This window comes from Miniopterus natalensis, chromosome 12, assembly GCF_054644295.1.
Source record: "Miniopterus natalensis isolate mMinNat1 chromosome 12, mMinNat1.hap1, whole genome shotgun sequence".
NCBI classification, from domain to species: domain Eukaryota; kingdom Metazoa; phylum Chordata; class Mammalia; order Chiroptera; family Miniopteridae; genus Miniopterus; species Miniopterus natalensis.
In genome coordinates this window covers 49,427,808-49,445,576 of record NC_142092.1, presented here as the reverse complement: position 1 = coordinate 49,445,576, position 17,769 = coordinate 49,427,808, and the positions used below count along the sequence as shown (strand labels likewise).

At 51.0% G+C, this 17,769-nt stretch overlaps 1 protein-coding gene and 1 long non-coding RNA gene across 3 annotated transcripts in view; one reads left to right on the top strand and one right to left on the bottom strand.

Moving 5' to 3' along the window:
* Window positions 1-8,754, bottom strand: part of LOC107545038 (uncharacterized) — a 59,126-nt gene extending 50,372 nt beyond the window's left edge. The window contains exons 1-2 of the long non-coding RNA XR_001603985.2: window positions 8,324-8,754; window positions 7,561-7,691 (exon numbers count right to left, since the gene is read on the bottom strand). This is a non-coding gene — a long non-coding RNA (uncharacterized LOC107545038). The remainder of the gene's footprint in view (window positions 1-7,560; window positions 7,692-8,323) is intronic.
* A 3,710-nt stretch (window positions 8,755-12,464) lies between these two features.
* The window catches only part of SHB (SH2 domain containing adaptor protein B), a 124,833-nt gene continuing 119,528 nt past the window's right edge, over window positions 12,465-17,769 (top strand). The window contains exon 1 of one of the 2 annotated variants that reach the window (XM_087823211.1): window positions 12,465-13,322. In XM_087823211.1, the coding sequence (XP_087679337.1) occupies window positions 12,606-13,322 (717 nt within the window). In that variant the 5' untranslated portion in view covers window positions 12,465-12,605. The remainder of the gene's footprint in view (window positions 13,323-17,769) is intronic. The other variant, XM_087823212.1, reaches the window with a different exon arrangement.

Sequence of the window (17,769 nt, the reverse complement as noted above, 5' to 3'; positions counted from 1 at the left end):
ACTGTCTACCTGGAGATAGCATCAGATCCCGCAGGGTAAGGGCTCGGTCCCACCGGACTGCACCCCCTTCAGATGGCAATTGCAAGTCCAAGTTACCCGGGCTTCTGACCAATTACAACTTGGAGCTTCTCAGCCTCCCCTCCTCTGGTTTCCAGAGAACTCAGGAAAACTTAATTTACTAGAATACAGGCTTATTATAAAAATAATATCTCAGGAATGGCCAGGTAGAAGACATGCACAGGGCAAAGTATGTGGGAAGGGGCACAGAGCTTCCATGTCCTTTCCAGGTGGGTCACTCTCCCCACATCTCTACGTGTTCCCCAACCTGGACGTACTCTGAACTCGGTCTTTTGGGGTTTTGTAGAGGCTTCATTATGTAGACATGATTGATTAAGTCATTGGCCACTGGTGATTAGTCAGACTCCAGCCCCTTTCCCCTTCTTGGAGAGGGAAGGGTGAGGGGTGCCTGAAAGTTTCAACTCTCTAATCACATGGTCAGTTTCCCTGACAGCCAGTCCCCACCCTTAGGAGCTTCCCAAAAGTCACCTCATCAACATAAACTCAGGTGTGGTGAAAGGGGCCTGTTCTGAATAACCAAAGAAACCCATTTCACTTTTATGTTCTTATAACTTAAGAAATTCCAGGGTTTTAGGAGCTCTGTACAAGGAACAGGATGGAGACCAAATCTATATCTATTATAAATCACAATATCACAAGAGGGAAAGAAAGAAGTATATTCTGTTGGGGTTATTTAAAGTGTATTTTTATTAATTTCAGAGAGAGGAAGGAAGAGGGAGAGAGAGAGAAACATCAATGATGAGAGCAAGTCACTGATCGGCTGCCTCCTGCACGCCCCTGACTGAGGATTGAGCCCGCAACCTGGGCATGTGCCCTGACTGGGAATCGAACCCTGATCGCCTCGATCCGAGGTCAATACTCAACTGCTGAGCTACGCAGGCCAGGCAAGAGTATTCTGAAAGGCAGCAAAGGCCATGAGAAATAACAAGTAAGATAAAGTTATAGCTCAAATAACACTTTCAAGATAAAATGGAACTGAACTCCTTTATTATCTTCTCCGGGGGCTCACACCACTTCGTTAGTCCTCTTGCTCAGCACATAACACACTCCGACTCTGCAATGTATGTGAGTCTCCCTTCTGCTATTCATTAGGACCCTTTTGGTTGCAATTAACAGAAATCCTACTTAAATTCGCTTAGACAAAAAATAAATTTATGGGTTGAAATAATAGAGAAGGACATGGATTGCACTGCTAAAGATGTGACCGAATCCAGGGCTGGCACAATGTCACATGGTATTCCCTCTCCCTCTCTCTCTCTCTCCTTCTCCAGCTCTGTTTTTCACTGTTTTCACCCTTCAAGGGCCTCATTGTGTCTGCCTCAGCTGAGCTTCCCCCAGGAGTCAGGGAAGGTGGCCAGGTAACCAGTTTTATGTACTTCTAGCTGTGACTCCAGGAGCCAAAGACCGTTGGGAATTCCCCACTAGTTCCATCAGAAGAGTCCCGGGGAAAGACCTTCAGTGGCTCAGCACCCCTTCTATGCTTTCCCCGTGTCACAGGGGCTGGAAACCTGAAAAGTGCCTGCCCCAAACCCTTGTCTGCAGATCCTAGAATAGAATACATGAATGAGAAGCACTTGCCAAGACGTGGTAGTCAGAGGAAGGGCAGAAGCCAGGTTTGTGCTGCCCTGGCAGTGTCAAGCTTTAGGCTTAGGCAGGGACATTTTGCAGTCTAAGTATTTTCCTGAAAGCCTTGGGCCTCAGGATTGGAGGCAGCTGTGATCATCCCTACTGGTTTCCAAGTCCCTTCAAATACCTGTCTATGAAAGCTGGTAGTCTTCCTTGACCTTTGTCTGTCCAGAAGTCCCAACAAATTTTGTAAGCACCTAATTCCCTTTATTAAATTCCTTCCTACTGGAAAGACCTCAGGCAGCCCCTGTCTGTGACCATACCCCAACTGATATAGGCAAACCCCCTGGTGGTGGGGGAAGAATCTGTCCCTCTAGCGAGGGGAAAGGAGGAAGGATGTGCTGGCAGCCAAGTCAAGAGCAATCACAGGACCCCGTGGGAAATGGTGGGAGGTAAATCCAGGTAGGTGGGATGAGGTGAGACTGTGGAAGGTGTTGAATGCCAGGCATTCAGACGTGATATCCTGAGGAAGAAGGCAGCCAGGTAAATATGATGGCAAGGACCACATTTTAGGGCAACCAGTGGTGGTACATAAGGGACAGATTAGTGTGTGGGCAAGAGAAAGGAAGCAGCAACAACAGAGGTGCCCGAGAACGGGAGAGATGTGAAAACACAGAACTAGGTGCATTTAAGAGATTTGTTAGAAGAAGAAATAGGATATTTTGGTATATTGTAATTAAAGACAATAATAATAGCTACTGCCATTTATGAAGTTACAATTAATTATATATCCGATAATCTGCTGGGTTCTTTACTGATGTTAGTTATAATCCTGCAAAGGAGAAATCATCTACATTTACAAATTGGAAAACCAGGGTTTAGGGATGTTAATTGATATGCTCAAGGTCAATCAGCTGGCGATCGGAGCCAGTACTTGAACTTGATTAGGTTGCTCTTCAAGGCCTGCATCCATTCCTCCAAGCTATGCTGTTTTTCTTACTATCACTGGTCCTTTTAACAATTCCAAGGGTCAAACTTGATCCTCACTTGGCAAGAGCCAGTGGAGTACAATCAAAAGGGCAAAGCCTTTGTCCTCTGACATGAAGCTCTAAGAATACAATCAAGAGGAAATAATTGGAAAAATGCAAATTGAAGGATATTCCCCAAAACAACTGGCCTGGTCTTTTTCAAAATGTCAATGTTATGAAAGAAAAAAAAAACCATTCTAGATGAAAAATTACTAAAAAGATATGATTGGATTCTGAATCAAACAATGCTATCAAGGGCATTTTATAAACAATTGGTAAAGTAAACCAGATATTAATAGTAATGTATGAATGTTACACTTCCCAAGAGTGACGATTTTATTGTGGTTTTGTGGAAGAATGCCCCTGTTCTTTGGAGATGTGCTGAAATATTTAGGAGTAAATCAACACAATGTTTCTAAGTAATTCTCAGATGGATTAGCAAAATTATGATAAGGAGAGTGCAGATGCAGCAAAATGCTAACAATTAAAGGGTCTGTGAGATTGACTGTATTATTCTAGCAATTTTTCTGTAATTTGAAATTTTTCAAAATAAAAAGTTGAGGGGAAAATTTTATGTGCATCCACTCCCCCCACCCCCCAAAAAAAGAAAAGGGAAGGGTTCAAGTTGAATACACCTGAGTCTACCACTTACTAGCCGTGATCTCTGAGCCCTCATTTCCTCAGCTGGAAAGTGGGGGTGTTAATACCCACCGTGAGCGCCTCTGGGGGACAATGGCAGACACCATTGGTGTGATGCCTGGAGCATGTTAGCCAGCACAGTGTTCTCTGTCTTCTCAGTGTTCACATTTGCTCTCCTAGCTTCCTCCTGCCTCGTCCCGTTTCATCTCAGAATCCATTAAACTGGCCTTTGAGGGAGATTTGCTTGGATAAAGAACAACCATGTGTCCTGTAGAGTGCACAGTTGAAGCAATATGACACCCTGCAGGGACACTGGCATGCAGGCTGGCTGACCCTCTGACTGTCGGACCACAGGGACAAAAGTCCGAAATGCATCCACCCACGGCTTGCTGGCTTGTGCCATGGATTGGAGCTCAGAGACCAGGCAGAGCTTCTCAAAGTGGGGTCACCGGCCCATCCGAGCAGAATCAGCTGTGGTTCATGTAAAATTGCAGACTCCCAGGCCCCACGAGGATCTGAGTGGGCTTCTCGGCAGTGGTGTCAGGAGTGTACATTCTAAGTCTTTAGGCGACTCTGAGGCGTGCTCAAGTCTGAGCGCTCCTGACCCTCACTGTGGCCATTGTGGATGTGATACTTTATAGCAAAACTGGTTCACTGGAAAAGTGAATTCCTGTGCTTAGAGCCTAATAATAACATAAAAAGGTTATAGCCACCACAAAAACATCCACAAATGGGAGCAAACGGAAATACGCATCGAGTTGTACACAGAGATAAAAGCAGAAGATTTAAGGAGAAAGCAATGCTTCTCTCTAGGCTTCCCTAGCTCCAGACTCAAAGCGTGTGAATGAAATGCTGTCCCAGCCGTGGGGGTGAAGGGAGCCGCAGCCTAGAGCCCCCAAATCCACCACTATCTGCACATTAGTACTAAAGGGATCGGAGTGGGCTCTGAGCCCCTCCACTTATGAAGCTGCATAACCCAAATAGTTCCCTCCTCTGAACACATGCAGTAAGTGGTGCTTCTACAGCGTCTCCAGAAATTCTAACGACCAAGAGGCTCACTTAGATTCTGCCAGAACGCAGTGTCTCTCCAAGCCATGCCCACTGTCCTTAAGGATCCTCTCTGGAGAAGGTCACTTTGTCAGATGCCACCTGGGTGAAAGAAGCCACAGCAGTCACTTGGTTTCCTTGCAGCCCATTAAGGGCTTGTTAGTGAACGTTTGGCCTAGAAGGTGGCTGAGCTCCTCTTTGGAGCCCAGGAGATCAGATCATTTGGCCACACGAGTTTGCCTCTGATCCTGAGAATCCTCTATTCCAAACCAACTCCCAGCAGGCATTTACCCACAGGGTCTGAGTTATTTTGGGAGGCTCTACATCCTGCACTCAGCCCTAGGGAGGGGGAGAGAAGGACAGACAATTGGGCAGCCTCCACCCCCAATCCACCCTCAAACTGAGACAGCTGACAGGGAGCCATTTGCAACTTTAACTCTTCCCTAGCTCTGGCAAGGACCAACGCATCCCACTTAGAAAAGCCTCAAATGGCAGCGTGATAACCATTTTAATTGAAGGAGGGAAAAAAGTATATCAGGAGAAAATTATGCCTGGAAAGTGACTTTTAAAAATCGTCTTTAAATATTACGGCCAAAGTGAACGGATGGAAATTGCATCATCGGAAAAGCATTTGTGTGTGTGTGGTTTAACACTGAAGAAATAAACCATTTTCCCAACTGTACGACTTAAAGTAATATCTCACCTTTTCAGGAACTCCAAAGTTTATTTTGAAGAGGGGAATTGAATTAAACTCTTTAGATTTATAGTTTCACACACCAGCACACAAAGTCATTCACATTGGAACCCAGGTAAGTGTAATCTCCTAGGTGTCCCTGTTTGCTGCCTTTATCCCTTGTGTTTCAATTGTCCCCTCTAGCGTGCAAAGCCCCCAGGGTGGAGCTGGGCCGGTCTGGTCTAACATCTGGCCTTGCACAGTGCCTCGTGCAAGGAAGGGAGAAAGGGAGGCAGCGAGGAGAAAGTCTGCAATGATTCTCCAAGGGTGACAAGGGCCCTTTTGCATGGGGAATGTCTGTGGTTTCTCGGCGGTGTGGTTCATTAAGGCTTGAGGTGATAACTCATATTTAAGAGCCATGATTTGTTAGATCTCTCCTGGATTCAATTCCACGCACAGTCACTCAAGGCCTAGCATTTGGCAAGAACTGAGTGCATCCTGGGGGTAGACGGAAATGAATAATGCACAGCCCCTACTGTCTGCCCTTCAGATGTCTCTCAAGGACAGGAGAGTCACACATCCTGGGCACCTGGCATTCCTGAAACCAATCAACCTGTGACTGTGAGACCCCCATAGAAAGAAAGCCGATGGTGCTAGTGGGCTTATATTTAAGTCCTCCTCAGCTGCAGAAAAACATTGCTCCGCCCTTGATCACCACTTGCTTCTTAACACAAAACAAAGCAAAAAAAACTAGCACCTGCCTCCTCCAGTCTGCAGGCCTCACAGAAGCAGCGGCCGACTCCATCTAAGCAGCCCTGAAATATCCCTGGTTCTCACCGCCCCAGCCTCCTGGGGACCTGGGCTGACGACTGCCCCCTGACCTTGTTTCCTTTCTGCCACACTTTCTGCTTCCTCCTTGCCCACATGCTTCAAGCCCCTTCTGCTGGGCCTTCAGACTGCCTGATGCCTGACCTGAGGGAACTTTATGTCCTTAGACCCCTATGGTCCATTTCTGGCTCTTCTGGCCTAACTAGTTCTACTGCCAATAAGCTCCAGGTACCAATAGTGGCCTTCAAGAGTGCTGTCAGACTGATGTTTGGGACTGAAAAGCCATAATTTACACTGCAATTGCCAGAGGACAGGTAGTTTGACCATTGAGATGCATCACTGCAAAGCAATTCAACTAATTTGCTTTCCTAGCACCCATTTGTAGATCAGGCCCCAAAGGACAGAGACCTGTTCTCAGCAAAGGGATTTTCAAACTGGCTGTCAGACTTTAGCTACAGCAGAATCACCTGGAGGGCTTGCTGAGCCACAGACTCCAGCCCGTCCTGTCCCTCCCCTCCCCCCCCTTTCTGGTTCTGAAGAGCTGAAGGTCAAAAGGACAATTTGTATTTCTAACAGGCTCTCAGGTGAAGCGGATGCTCTGGCCTAGGGACATCACTTTTGAAAACCCTTGCTCCAGTCCAGTGATTTTCAAACTGGGCTCCACATTGGACTCACCTAGGGAGATTCTGACAAAAAGAAAAACAGAAACACAAATGCTTGACTCTACCCCAGAGATTCTGATTTAATTGGTCTGGAATACAGACTGGTCACTGGGCATTGTATAAGCTCTGCAGGTGATTCTAATGTTCAGCAGGGTGTCGAGAGTATCTGCTCTTGTCCATTTCATCAGCAGAGGCTGGGCTAAGGGTGGGGAGCCCTCTTTATCCCCTACATGGACACTTGAGTGAAATCCCCAGATTAAATACAGGACACCCAGTTAAATTTGAATTTCCATAAACAACTAATAATATTTTCTTATAAGCATGTCCCAAATATAGCATGGATGTCCTTTAATGTTATTGTTTCCCAACCCCCTACCCTTAGACATGTCCATAACACAGAATGAGAAACAATGATCTGCCAGGTCCCATTTTATAAATAGTAACACCAAGGGCCCCAGAGGACACTGAGGAAGTCTTGACCTCCATCCAGAACTCTTTTCCTTCCATCACACTTAACTGTGCTAAAGATACTTGTAAACTCTTCTTGTTAGGAGGTTGTTGTCAGTTGCCTGGAGGTGACTTCAAAGGGGTCAGTATGATCTATGTCTTCTCTGCTCCCTTCCCAATTCTCACCTCCACCCACCTTTCTACTGTTGCAGGTATCACAGAGGCTGTCCTGGGGATATGGCCACTCTCAGGGCCATATTCTTAAGGCCACCTCAGGGAGGAAGTGGGCTGGAAGTGGTACCAGCCAGAAACAGCTGTGAGCAAGAGCCCATAATTGGGTAACACAAGGACAAGTGGGATTTGGCACAGGCAAACTACAGGCAAAGCATGTTGGGAGAGGCCCACTTAATTCGTAGAGACACTTGGAATTAGTTGTAAATTCTCTGGGAAGAGATCAAGGCAGCGACATAAACAGCTCAATTAAACTGTCGGCTCAATGCTCAATGCGCTGTAATGGTCAAAACACAGCCTTTAATCTAGATACAGAAGATTATCTTTCGACCAGTAATGAGATTCCTAAGATTAGTTGTACCTGAGCTGGAGCTGGAGAGAACAGCAGCTGGCTCAGCGACACCACAGACAGGCCTGCACATCAGCATGACTGGGACTTGTGTGGAAGGGGCTGCCTGGATGCCACAACCTTCCTGGAGCCCCCTCTGGATGCTGAAAAGACGGAAAGAATCTCTCATTCTGCTTTCTCTGCTTAAGAGACACGTGGTCTATGCTTTTTGCGACAGCATGGCTGGACATGGAGATTATAATGTTAAGAGAAATTTGTCAGAGAAAGACAAATACCATATGACCTCACTTATATATGGAATCTTATGAACAAAATAAACTGATGAACAAAACAGAACCAGAGGCATGGATACATGGTACAGGCTGACCGATGTCAAAGGGGAGGTAGGTGGGGCGGACGGGTCGAAAGAAAGTGAAGAGAATTGCCAAAGAACATATATGCACAGCACATGGACACAGACAACCATGTGGTTAGGGCCAGAGGGAAGGGTGGGTGGGGTCTGAGTGGAGGGGGGCAAAGAGAGGGGGGAAATTGGGGACATCTGTAATAATGTCAACAATAAAAAATAAATAAATAAGAGAGAGACACGGCCTGGGAACAGAACCCAGAACACAGCAAGTCTGACATCTCCCACCTCCAGACCAAAGCTAATAGCCACTAGCACCAGTTCCGAGGCAGACAGAAATGTCAAGCTTTAGCCCTCTGCCATGCTACCCTTCATGATCAACCACTCATATTCACTCATTCATTCAACAAATATTTATCATGTGCTTACTAGGTGTCAGCCACTGGTCCTGATGCTGGAGATATGCAGTCAACAAATAGGAAAGATCTCTTTCCCATCATGGGGCAAGACAAAGAATGAACAAGAAAAGTCAGTAAAACATGCTGTGTGTGAAATGGGAATGAGTGGATACTGATTGTTGAGTGAGGGCAATTCTAGATAGTCGTCCAGGGGAGGCCTCACTGAGTTGTGAAGGGTGAGTCATGGAGACAGCTGGGGGAAAGCATTTCGGGCTAGGAGATCTAGTGCAAAGGCCAAACCCCCAAGGTGAGAGAGTGTTCAGGGAACAGGAAGAGGAAGCCTGGTTGGAGCAGGAGAAAAGACAGGACAAGATGAGCTCAGGAGTTTAAGGGGACTAGATCATGTAAGAACTCAAGAGCCACTGAGAGGATTTGGGCATGTATGATTAGGGAAATGGGGATTGAATGGGGAATTTGTGCAGTGCGCCATAAACAGATTCTTTTTAATAGGATCACTGGCTGCTGAGACAGAAGCAGAAAAATGGGTAAGAGACTCCTTCAATGATGCAGGCAAAAGTTACGGACAGGTGGAAGCAGCTGAGGTGTGAGGCGTGGTAGGGTTCTGCATACTCCTCGCTGATGGATAGGATGGAGCAGTCATGAACGAAGGTGTCAATGATGAGTGATGGCTTTGCTTCAGATCTTCACCGAGCACTGATGACTTCCAAATCTGTGCTCCTGACCCAGACTCCTGCCCTGGGGCCTGGCACACAGCAGGGGGACTTAACATTACATTTGATGGACTGAAATGAAAGAAGTAGATGAGTCTGTTTGGTTGGTGGCACAATTTTTCCAGGCCTCTATCAATGTATAGTCTACCTCCAGATACTGGGAGTTACAGAGAAAAGAGCTGCCATGTCCCCAACTTGGTCTAAAGTGAGAAGCTGAGAGACGGCAGAAACAGAAACAGGGCCATACCTAATCCTTTTAATAAGAAAATCTCGGAGAGGAAGATAGGAGGTGGGAAGGGGACACACAAAAAAAAAATGCCAAAAATGATGGGCACAGTGTTGGGTCTGTGAAGTCAAGGGATTGGATGCCAATCCAAGCTATGCTTCTTGATTCAATCTTGTCCCTTCACTGCTCCCAATTTTCCTTCTGGAAACGGGAAGGCTGGGTCTCTGAAAAAGAGAGTCTGTCCAGCTGTAACCCTCACAGTCCTCTGATCCTTCTCCTGCAAGGTCCTGTCTCCTCTAATGAATTGACACACTACTTCTCCAACGTCATCCTTAGGAAACTTTTTTGTTTCCTTTCACAATGATTACTCTGATTGAGTCTTGTAAGATGTGTCTCTACTAGTTCCCAAAGGTAAATACTCATGTGTTTTTTGCCTGCTTAAAGTAAATACCACCTTAGGCCAGCTACCCCATCTCTAAACTGGGAAAAACACCAGATCGCTGGGATGCTGTTAATTAAATACAGACTGTGTAGGAGTTGAGCAGATACACAAGTGTGCTGGAAGTTCTTGGCATAATACTATAGCATTACAATAATTTTGGCTTGCAAATTACACCCCAGCAGAGGTATCACATGGAAAAGTGGGTCTGATCCCATGGCCTGCTGAAAGTGAAATGAAAAAAATAAGTTGTGAAATATAACTTTTCTTCCTAAACCTTTGAAAAAGGCAAAGACAACTCTACCATGTGCAACCCACATGCAGGGAACAAATTTCCAGATCCCGAAGAGGACTTTCTTGTCCCAGGTCACCTGGCCTGTTGCCAGGATCTGCTGATCTTCCTCCCTGATCCTAGAAGCAGAGATGGGAAGGGAGGGAACTGGAGAAGATTTGTTGTTGGTTGAAAGATGGGGTTTAAATGAGGATGTCCTTCAGTTTTTCTATTTGGGCCTCCCTTACTTGCAGGATAATTAAGTGCTTACAGAGCAGCAGAATGACTTAAAGTGTAATTTGAGATATTTTAGTCTAGGGATACCCAAAATAAACATCTTAGCCCAGGTCAACTTCTGGGTCCTCCCACCATCCCCTAGGCACATCTCTCTCTCTCTCTCTCTCTCTCTCTCTCTCTCACACACACACACACACACACACACACACAGGACAGTGAAGGGGTTGTGTAGTTGGTGATGGTGTCTATAATTGTGTGGGTCTGAAACATTTAACTGGCTCATAGAAGAGTTGGTCTCTGGATTGCTACCTGATCAAAGAGGGAAAGAGCAAATAACTTGATCCTGAAGGGACAATTTGCAGTCAATTCTATGGTATCATTGTGTGTGGCTGAGTGGACAGAGCACAGGCTTCAGAGTAAGACCCAAGTTTGAGTCCGGATTATGCTACTTTGCAACTGTGGCCTCAGACAGAGGAAGAGTCAACAGCTGTTGACCCCTCCCTATCCAAGAGTCTCAGGCTGAGAGTTTGACCTCCTGGCCAAAAAAGCCTCTGGCCTTGCTTCTTATTTTTCTCATAGGACACAGGGGAAAAAATAGTCTCTTCCAAAGCGCAGCTATATATAATATACAGGTAGCAAGCGGAGATTATTAAAAATTTGGGCTGTCAGATTTCTTAGAAAAATTTTCAGGTTTCAGTTCTCACACGTTAAGGTAAGTCACATTCTGGGTCTTGCTCAACCAAATACAAAGGAACACCAGCTCTAGTGGCAGTTACCTCATTTCCAGGCAGTTCTTGTCTCTTGGAGCATGTCGCTGCCCTGGATAGCAAGATGGGCCCTTCCGTCGCCTCAGTTTCCTCATTTTTGCTTAAAAATCAAAGGATCTTAAGTTGCAAAGTAGAGACCAGTGTACATGACATCATTTTGAAGCCATCAGACGGGAGAACTGGAGCCCTGGTGTACCTGGGTGACCTTCTCTGGGCCTAAGTTTCTCCACCTGCAAAATGAGGGCCCTGGATTAAAGGGAGTCTTGTCAGCTCCTGCAATCTTGAGCATTACACATTCCCACAGCTCAAACCACCAGGTTGGCCGTGAACAGGGTTAAACCAGGACTCCCTCGGAGGTGAAAAGGTAAGCAAACATCCCGACCTCTCCTTAGGACCTCTCCTTAGCCTGGCTCCGGGACTGACTGGTGCAGGGCAGTGCCCAGCCGTCCATCCCGGCTGCATCCGTCACCTGGATTGCTTATACCCTCATTAGCATAAACGTGACTCCGAAGGGCCGGCACACCGGGGTCTCCGTCCCTTTAAGAAGGGCAGAGGCACTTTGTCCCTAAGGGTCTCTGCACCGCATCTCCTCCGCGCGGGTCACGCGGTAAACTAGAAATGTTTCCGTTGATCCACCTTTGCACTCCACCCAACAGTGGGGATCCCTGGGGTGCCCTGCGCGAGGGTCCCTGGGGATGCGGTCGGGTTCGGTCTCCGAGCGCTGCAGGCTCGGGCTGGCTACCTCTCGCCTTCGGCGGCGGCGGGCAGAGAACGAGGCGGGGCTGGCAGCGCCGCGGGACCCCGGCGCCCTAGGGCACGACCCGCGCGCTGGCGCCGAGGCGACCGCGGGAGGTGGCGCGTGCGGAGGGGGAGAGGTGCGCGGGCGGATGACCCCGGCGCAAGGAGGGCGGGGCTTGGGCCGAGGTCTGGAGCCCGGGCTCCCGGGCTGGGAGGGGCGGGGCCTGCGGGGCCGGCTGAGGGCGGGGCTCGCGCGGACCCGGAGGGGGCGGGGCAGCGGCGCGGGGCGGGCTCTGGCGGCCCGAGTGTCACACACGCGGCGGTTCGGGAGGCGGCGGCAGCGGTAGCGGCAGGCGCCGCCGGGACGGGCACGGGCGCGCGGGCTCGGGCGGGCGCCGGCTGCCTCCCTCCGTTGCTTGCTTTCCGGCTGCGGGGCTCGGATCGCCCCAGCGCTCTCGGGAAGAAAGAAGGGGGCCCGAGAACGCCGACAAGTTCGCTTAGCAGCCGGGGATCCCAGCTAAGGCGGAGGCTGCGCCTCCGACGGGGCAGCAGCGCGCCCCGCAGCGCAGCGCACGGCCAGAGCGTCCGAGGCGGGGAGCGCCCGGGCCTTTCGCTCTCGGCGGGGCCGTGGGCCGGGATCCCATGAGACGCTCCCGCGAGGGGCGCGAGATCCGAAGCCCCGGCGGCGCGCGGCGGAGGCGGAGGGTGGTGCTGCAGCTGCTGGAGCCCGGGAGCGGCCGGCAGGAGGCGGCGGAGAGAACTTGAACTTGGCGTCGGGAGCGGGCGCCCCGGACGCCCCCCGCCGGGGCCGGGGCGCCGAGGGACCTGGGCGGCAGCGCTGCCCCCCGAATGGCCGCGGCGGTGGACCTGGCTCCCGCGCGGCGGCCCTAGGCGGCCTCTCGCCATGGCCAAGTGGCTGAACAAGTACTTCAGCTTGGGCAACAGCAAGACCAAGAGCCCCCCGCAGCCGCCGCGGCCCGACTACCGCGAGCAGCGGCGCCGGGGCGAGCGGCCCTCGCAGCCCCCCCAGGCCGTGCCGCAGGCCCCCGCGGCCTCCTCGGCGTCCTGCGGTCCCGCGGCCGCCTCCTGTTTCTCGGCCTTGTCGGGGTCGCTGCCCGACGACAGCGGCAGCACGAGTGACCTTATCCGCGCCTACCGCGCACAGAAGGAGCGCGACTTCGAGGACCCCTACAACGGGCCCGGCTCGTCGCTGCGCAAACTGCGCGCTATGTGCCGCCTGGACTATTGCGGCGGCGGCGGCGGGGAGCCGGGCGGCGGCCAGCGCGCCTTCTCCGCCTCGTCCGCGTCGGGCGCCGCGGGCTGCTGCTGCGCCTCCTCGGGCGCGGGCGTCGCCGCGTCCTCCTCCTCGTCCTCCGGCTCCCCGCACCTCTACCGCAGCAGCAGCGAGCGGCGCCCGGCCACGCCGGCCGAGGTGCGCTACATCTCCCCCAAGCACCGCCTCATCAAGGTGGAGAGCGCCGTGGGCGGCGCCGGAGACCCCGCGGGGGGCGCCTGCTCGGGCGGCCGCACCTGGAGCCCGACCGCCTGCGGAGCCAAGAAACTGCTCAACAAGTGCGCTGCCCCGGCGGCGGAGGAGGGCGCGCCCGGCAGGAAGGAGAAGGTAAGGCGCCCCTGGCCGCGCCCGCGGGGAAACTGAGGCGCCGCCGCGGGTCGAGGCCCTGTGTCAACTTCTCGCCGGGACCCTGGGCTCAGCGCCCCATTCTCCCTCCCGCTTCTGCCCCTCGCCCGCGCTTCCCCCCCTGGTCGCCGGCATCCCCGCATACTGTCTTCCGCAGCTGCTCCCCGAAGTCCCCTCAGTGAGCCCACAGTCAGGTGCCCGCTTCGGAAGTTGCCTGACGAGAAAGCCCCGCCCGGCCTTGCCCAGGAAAGACACCCAGCCGGCCCTCGCGGCCCCAGGGGTCCAGTCGGAGTCAGGCTGCCCTCCCCCGCGCCCCCAGCGCGCCGGTGGGCAGCGGGCCGGGCTGGAGCGGACCCGCCGCGTGACCCCGCATCCCCGGGCCGGGCCGCCCGCCGGCTCTGAGAGCGCGACGTCGGCCCCACCGCGCCCGCGCCGCCCCACCCCGCCAGGCTTCCATCCCCGCCGCCTTTCGGGCGAGCCGCCCCTGACACCTTCACGGGAGCTTTTCCTGGAGGGGTCCGCCCTGCGCCTTGGCTCCAGCCCTCGCTTTCCTTCCTGACCCTAGTACCCCTGCCCCGTGCTGTCCCCGGGCTGAGGGGGCGGCTCTGCGACCACCCTCTGCCTTACATATCAGGCCATCTCGACTCTTTTTTTTTTTTAATTTTATTTTTGTTTAAAATATTCCAGGTGTCCCTTTTTCTCCCCAATGACCCATTCCATCCCGTCCTGTCACCCTCCCCGCCATTGTTTTTGAAGCAGGCCAGTTAATTACAGCCAGACTGGGCCCTCTCCTCCCCCTTCACACTCCTGTGAGCCCTCCCTTTCCCCACAAAATAATACTTGTTCCCTCTTCTGGTGGAAGACAGTGTTGTGATTACATCTGAGGCCCAGTGTCCTGCTATGGCTGGCTGGCTGCTGTCCCTCTTGTGCCCCCACCCCCAAAGGTAAACTTTTGCCCAGGCTGGGCTGTGGCAGGGGAGGGACTGATAGAGTCTGAGTTCCTTTTAGGACTAGATGTCCAGACAGGTGGGAGACAGGCTCCTACCTGCCAGCTGGTGCTTGGAAAGGGATCTTTTTTATTTTCCTGTGAGGAGGAGTAAGGGGATGCCTCCCCCCTGTAATTTTCCTGCCTGGCATCCTCTCTCTGATATCCCTTCCCCAATGGCATAGGCAGTCGGTGGTGGATCCCACCTCCCCCTGGGGTCAGTTTGGGGACACACCTCGAAAGCATGGAGTCTCGGCTTCCTAAGCACCCAGGATGCCTCATCTAGATGACAAGAAGCTAGTAGCCAGCCAGGTGGCCACCAGGTGCTGCTTTGGAGAAGGGGAGATTTCTCTGTGAGGATCCGGGATCATGGGCTTGTGGTTGAGCTGTGGGAACACCAAAGAAGCTCCCTGCCACCTTATGCATGGCCCAGGCTTGACTAGGTGCTGGCCTGGGAGAACCTAAAGTTTCTGGGGATGGAAAGGCCCAGCCTAGCTGTCAGGAGACAGTCACAATCAAAGGTGCTGGACTCCCGGCATCCCCCTTGTTACTCTATGGCCACCTCTAAGGTGGGTAAATCTTTCTCTCGAGCTGCTTGTCATTCTGGCTGCTCACTAAAGTCTTCTTGTATGGCTTTCAAAACTTTAGTAAACATTTCCTAATTACAATTAAGACTTTCAAATACTGAGGAATATGTTAGGAACATGTTTTATAGCTGGACTGTCAAGTGTGTTTAAGACTTAGCATCGTTCCGCCATCAGTTATTTCTCGTGAGTTGTCTTGTGCCCTTCGCTGCTCCGTGCTGGAGTGGGCCACTCTAGGCGAATGCTGTGTCCCGGGCCAAAGCGTGCATGATGACTGCTGTGATGGGGCTTTGTGTGACCTGGGACTGAAGAGGGGCTGGTCAGGGAGGGCCATTACCGTGGGGGAGGGGTGCTGACCTTGGCTGCTGAAGAGAGCTTGGTGCTCCAGGGAGCTGCAGGTGAGGTCCCTGTGGCTGGAATTGAGAGGTAAGAGTTAGGCAGGGCCCATAGGGACAGCAGGGCTGGGGTCAGGGAGAACCTTGTAAGTTAAACACAGTGAGGGCCAAGGAAGGGATTTAGCTGCTAAGTGATGTGAGCAGATACAGTTTTGTGTGTTGTTGTTTTTTTAAACATCTCTGGGCTGCATTTCTCCTACTGGGTTGTGACTTCGAGCCCTTTTGTCTTTTGAGAAGTTATTCCTCTGGATACTGAGGAATTGGGGCTACCAGATGTTCTGTCTAATGAGGAGGGGGACAGCCAGGGAGGGTGACACTAGGCAGTGGTTCTCAAACCATCACTTGGAGGGCTGGTCAAAACACAGATTGCTGGGATCCACTCCCAAACAGAGCCTGGTGCCCCAAGCCTGGTGTGGGGCCTGAGAGTGTGCATTTCTAGCAAGTGGGATTTTGCTGCTGATCCTGGGACCACACTTCGAGAACCATTAATACAATAGTGGCCTCTCCTTAACCCTCCCTCTGGGTCTTCTGGTGGGAGCTGTTTGGGGGATGCAGAGGCTCTGGATGCCCTCTGTGTGGGACTGCTTCTTAATCCAGGGCCAGTGTACAGCCCCCATTCTTGGTCAGGCAGCCGGGAGGCAGCCTGGTTTTCACATTATTTTTAGCCAGACAGCTTTTGGAGGCCAGGAATGCTGTAGATCCAGCCCTGAACACACCAGAGCCTTCCATCTGCCCCTCATCCATGAATCCAGGAACACCTATTCTAGCGCCCTGTTTAGTCTCAGGCCTAGCTTCCTTTTATCAGCTGGACAAGAACCCATAGGGCTGTTGAATGCCCCCGTGTCTGCCAGGCCTGGTGTTTGTTTTTAACATTGGGCCTGAGTCAAGAGTGACTGTGTGTAGCATAGTATAGAAGCCACTGGTCCACAGATCCTCCTTTCAATGCCTCCAGTGCCGCCCTCGCCATGGTTTATCTTTGGGCCCCCCTCCTGCCTCCCTCTGTCACACACTTAGGCATCCTCCTATTCTCCCAGTTGAGTCCCGGGGGACGCACATACCTGGTCACCACCACCACCACCCCCCTGCCCACCACCACTGCTACCACTAGCATCCTGTTGTGGGCATTTTCTCTTTTAGAATTATGTGGAAGAGGGACCGTGTTTTCAATGTAACCAGCTTTTACCCAGCACTTATATTGTGTTCAGAGATCTCCCAGTACCAGGATGAGTTAGGAGGGAAGGGAAGAAAGGCTGCAAAAGACTTGTCAGTAATCTCTGGCCTAAGCCTCTGGAGGAGACTGACACATTGTCTTTTCATCATTTGTCTCCCAGTGTTTTTGTCTTGGGAAATTTAACGATGTCTTCACCTAGGAGGCGGCTTTGAGCTGGATCTAGAGATGGGAGCAGAATTTCAGTGCAAAGAAAGAGGTGACTGCAGCCTGCAGGAACACTTACGTGTCAGTGCTGTGTGTACATGTTTATATGAAAGTGTGTTCCTGTGTATATGTGTGATTATATATGTGTGTGTACATGTAAAACCTCAATGAGGCGTGTCTTCTTGGAAACCAGAGCTTTCTTGCAGCGTTCCTTACTTGGGGAATGAAAGATGACACGAGAGAGGTGGGCGTCTGAGTTTGGACTCACCTAGGAGAGTCCTTGAAGACTTTTGAGCCAAGAAAGTGATGGACTCAGACAGAGCCATGGTTGGGGAGCATCCCAGGCTATTAATAGCTGCCATAATCTGGGGGAGTTGGGGTCAGAGTTAGGGAACAATTGCAGTATAGTCCAGGGAAGAGACAGTGAGAGCCTGAGCTCTTAGGAAGAGAGAACAAAACTTAAGTATGTGGAAACATTACTCCTTCAGGTTGTCTTTATTAAAAAATGATGACAAAAGAGGCCAGTAACTTGGTAGTTCTTTTGGGCAGCCAAGCAGTTCTCATCCAGTTGTTTTCTGCTGAAGTCTTGTTTCTTTTTTCATTAAGTAAATGTTTCCACCACAGCTGAGAAAGTCAAGACTCATCATGACATCAGTTTGCCAAGTTTTAAATACTGATGCATACCAACACTTTATATTTTGTCGGCATCCACAGAGTTGAGTTAAATAACATGTTTCCTAAGGAATAAATAATATGTCAAACCTTTTTTTTTTTACTTAAAAAAAAGAAAAGAAAACATTTAGCAAACAGTTTCTGAGCAGCCTGCTAGACAGGGGGAAGTCAGAAAATAAGTGTTGGCCAGCTTTCCAAGAAGGAAGCTTCTCAGTTTGTAGTTGAAGATGCTCAGTTTGTAGTTTCTTTTTTTTAAATATATCTTTATTGATTTCAGAGAGGGGGAGGGAGAGAGAGAGAGACAGAAACATCAATGATGAGAGAGAGCCATTGATCGAGCCCACAACCCGGGCATGTGCCCTGACCGGGAATCGAACCCCGATCTCCTGGATCCTAGGTTGATGCTCAACCGCTGAGC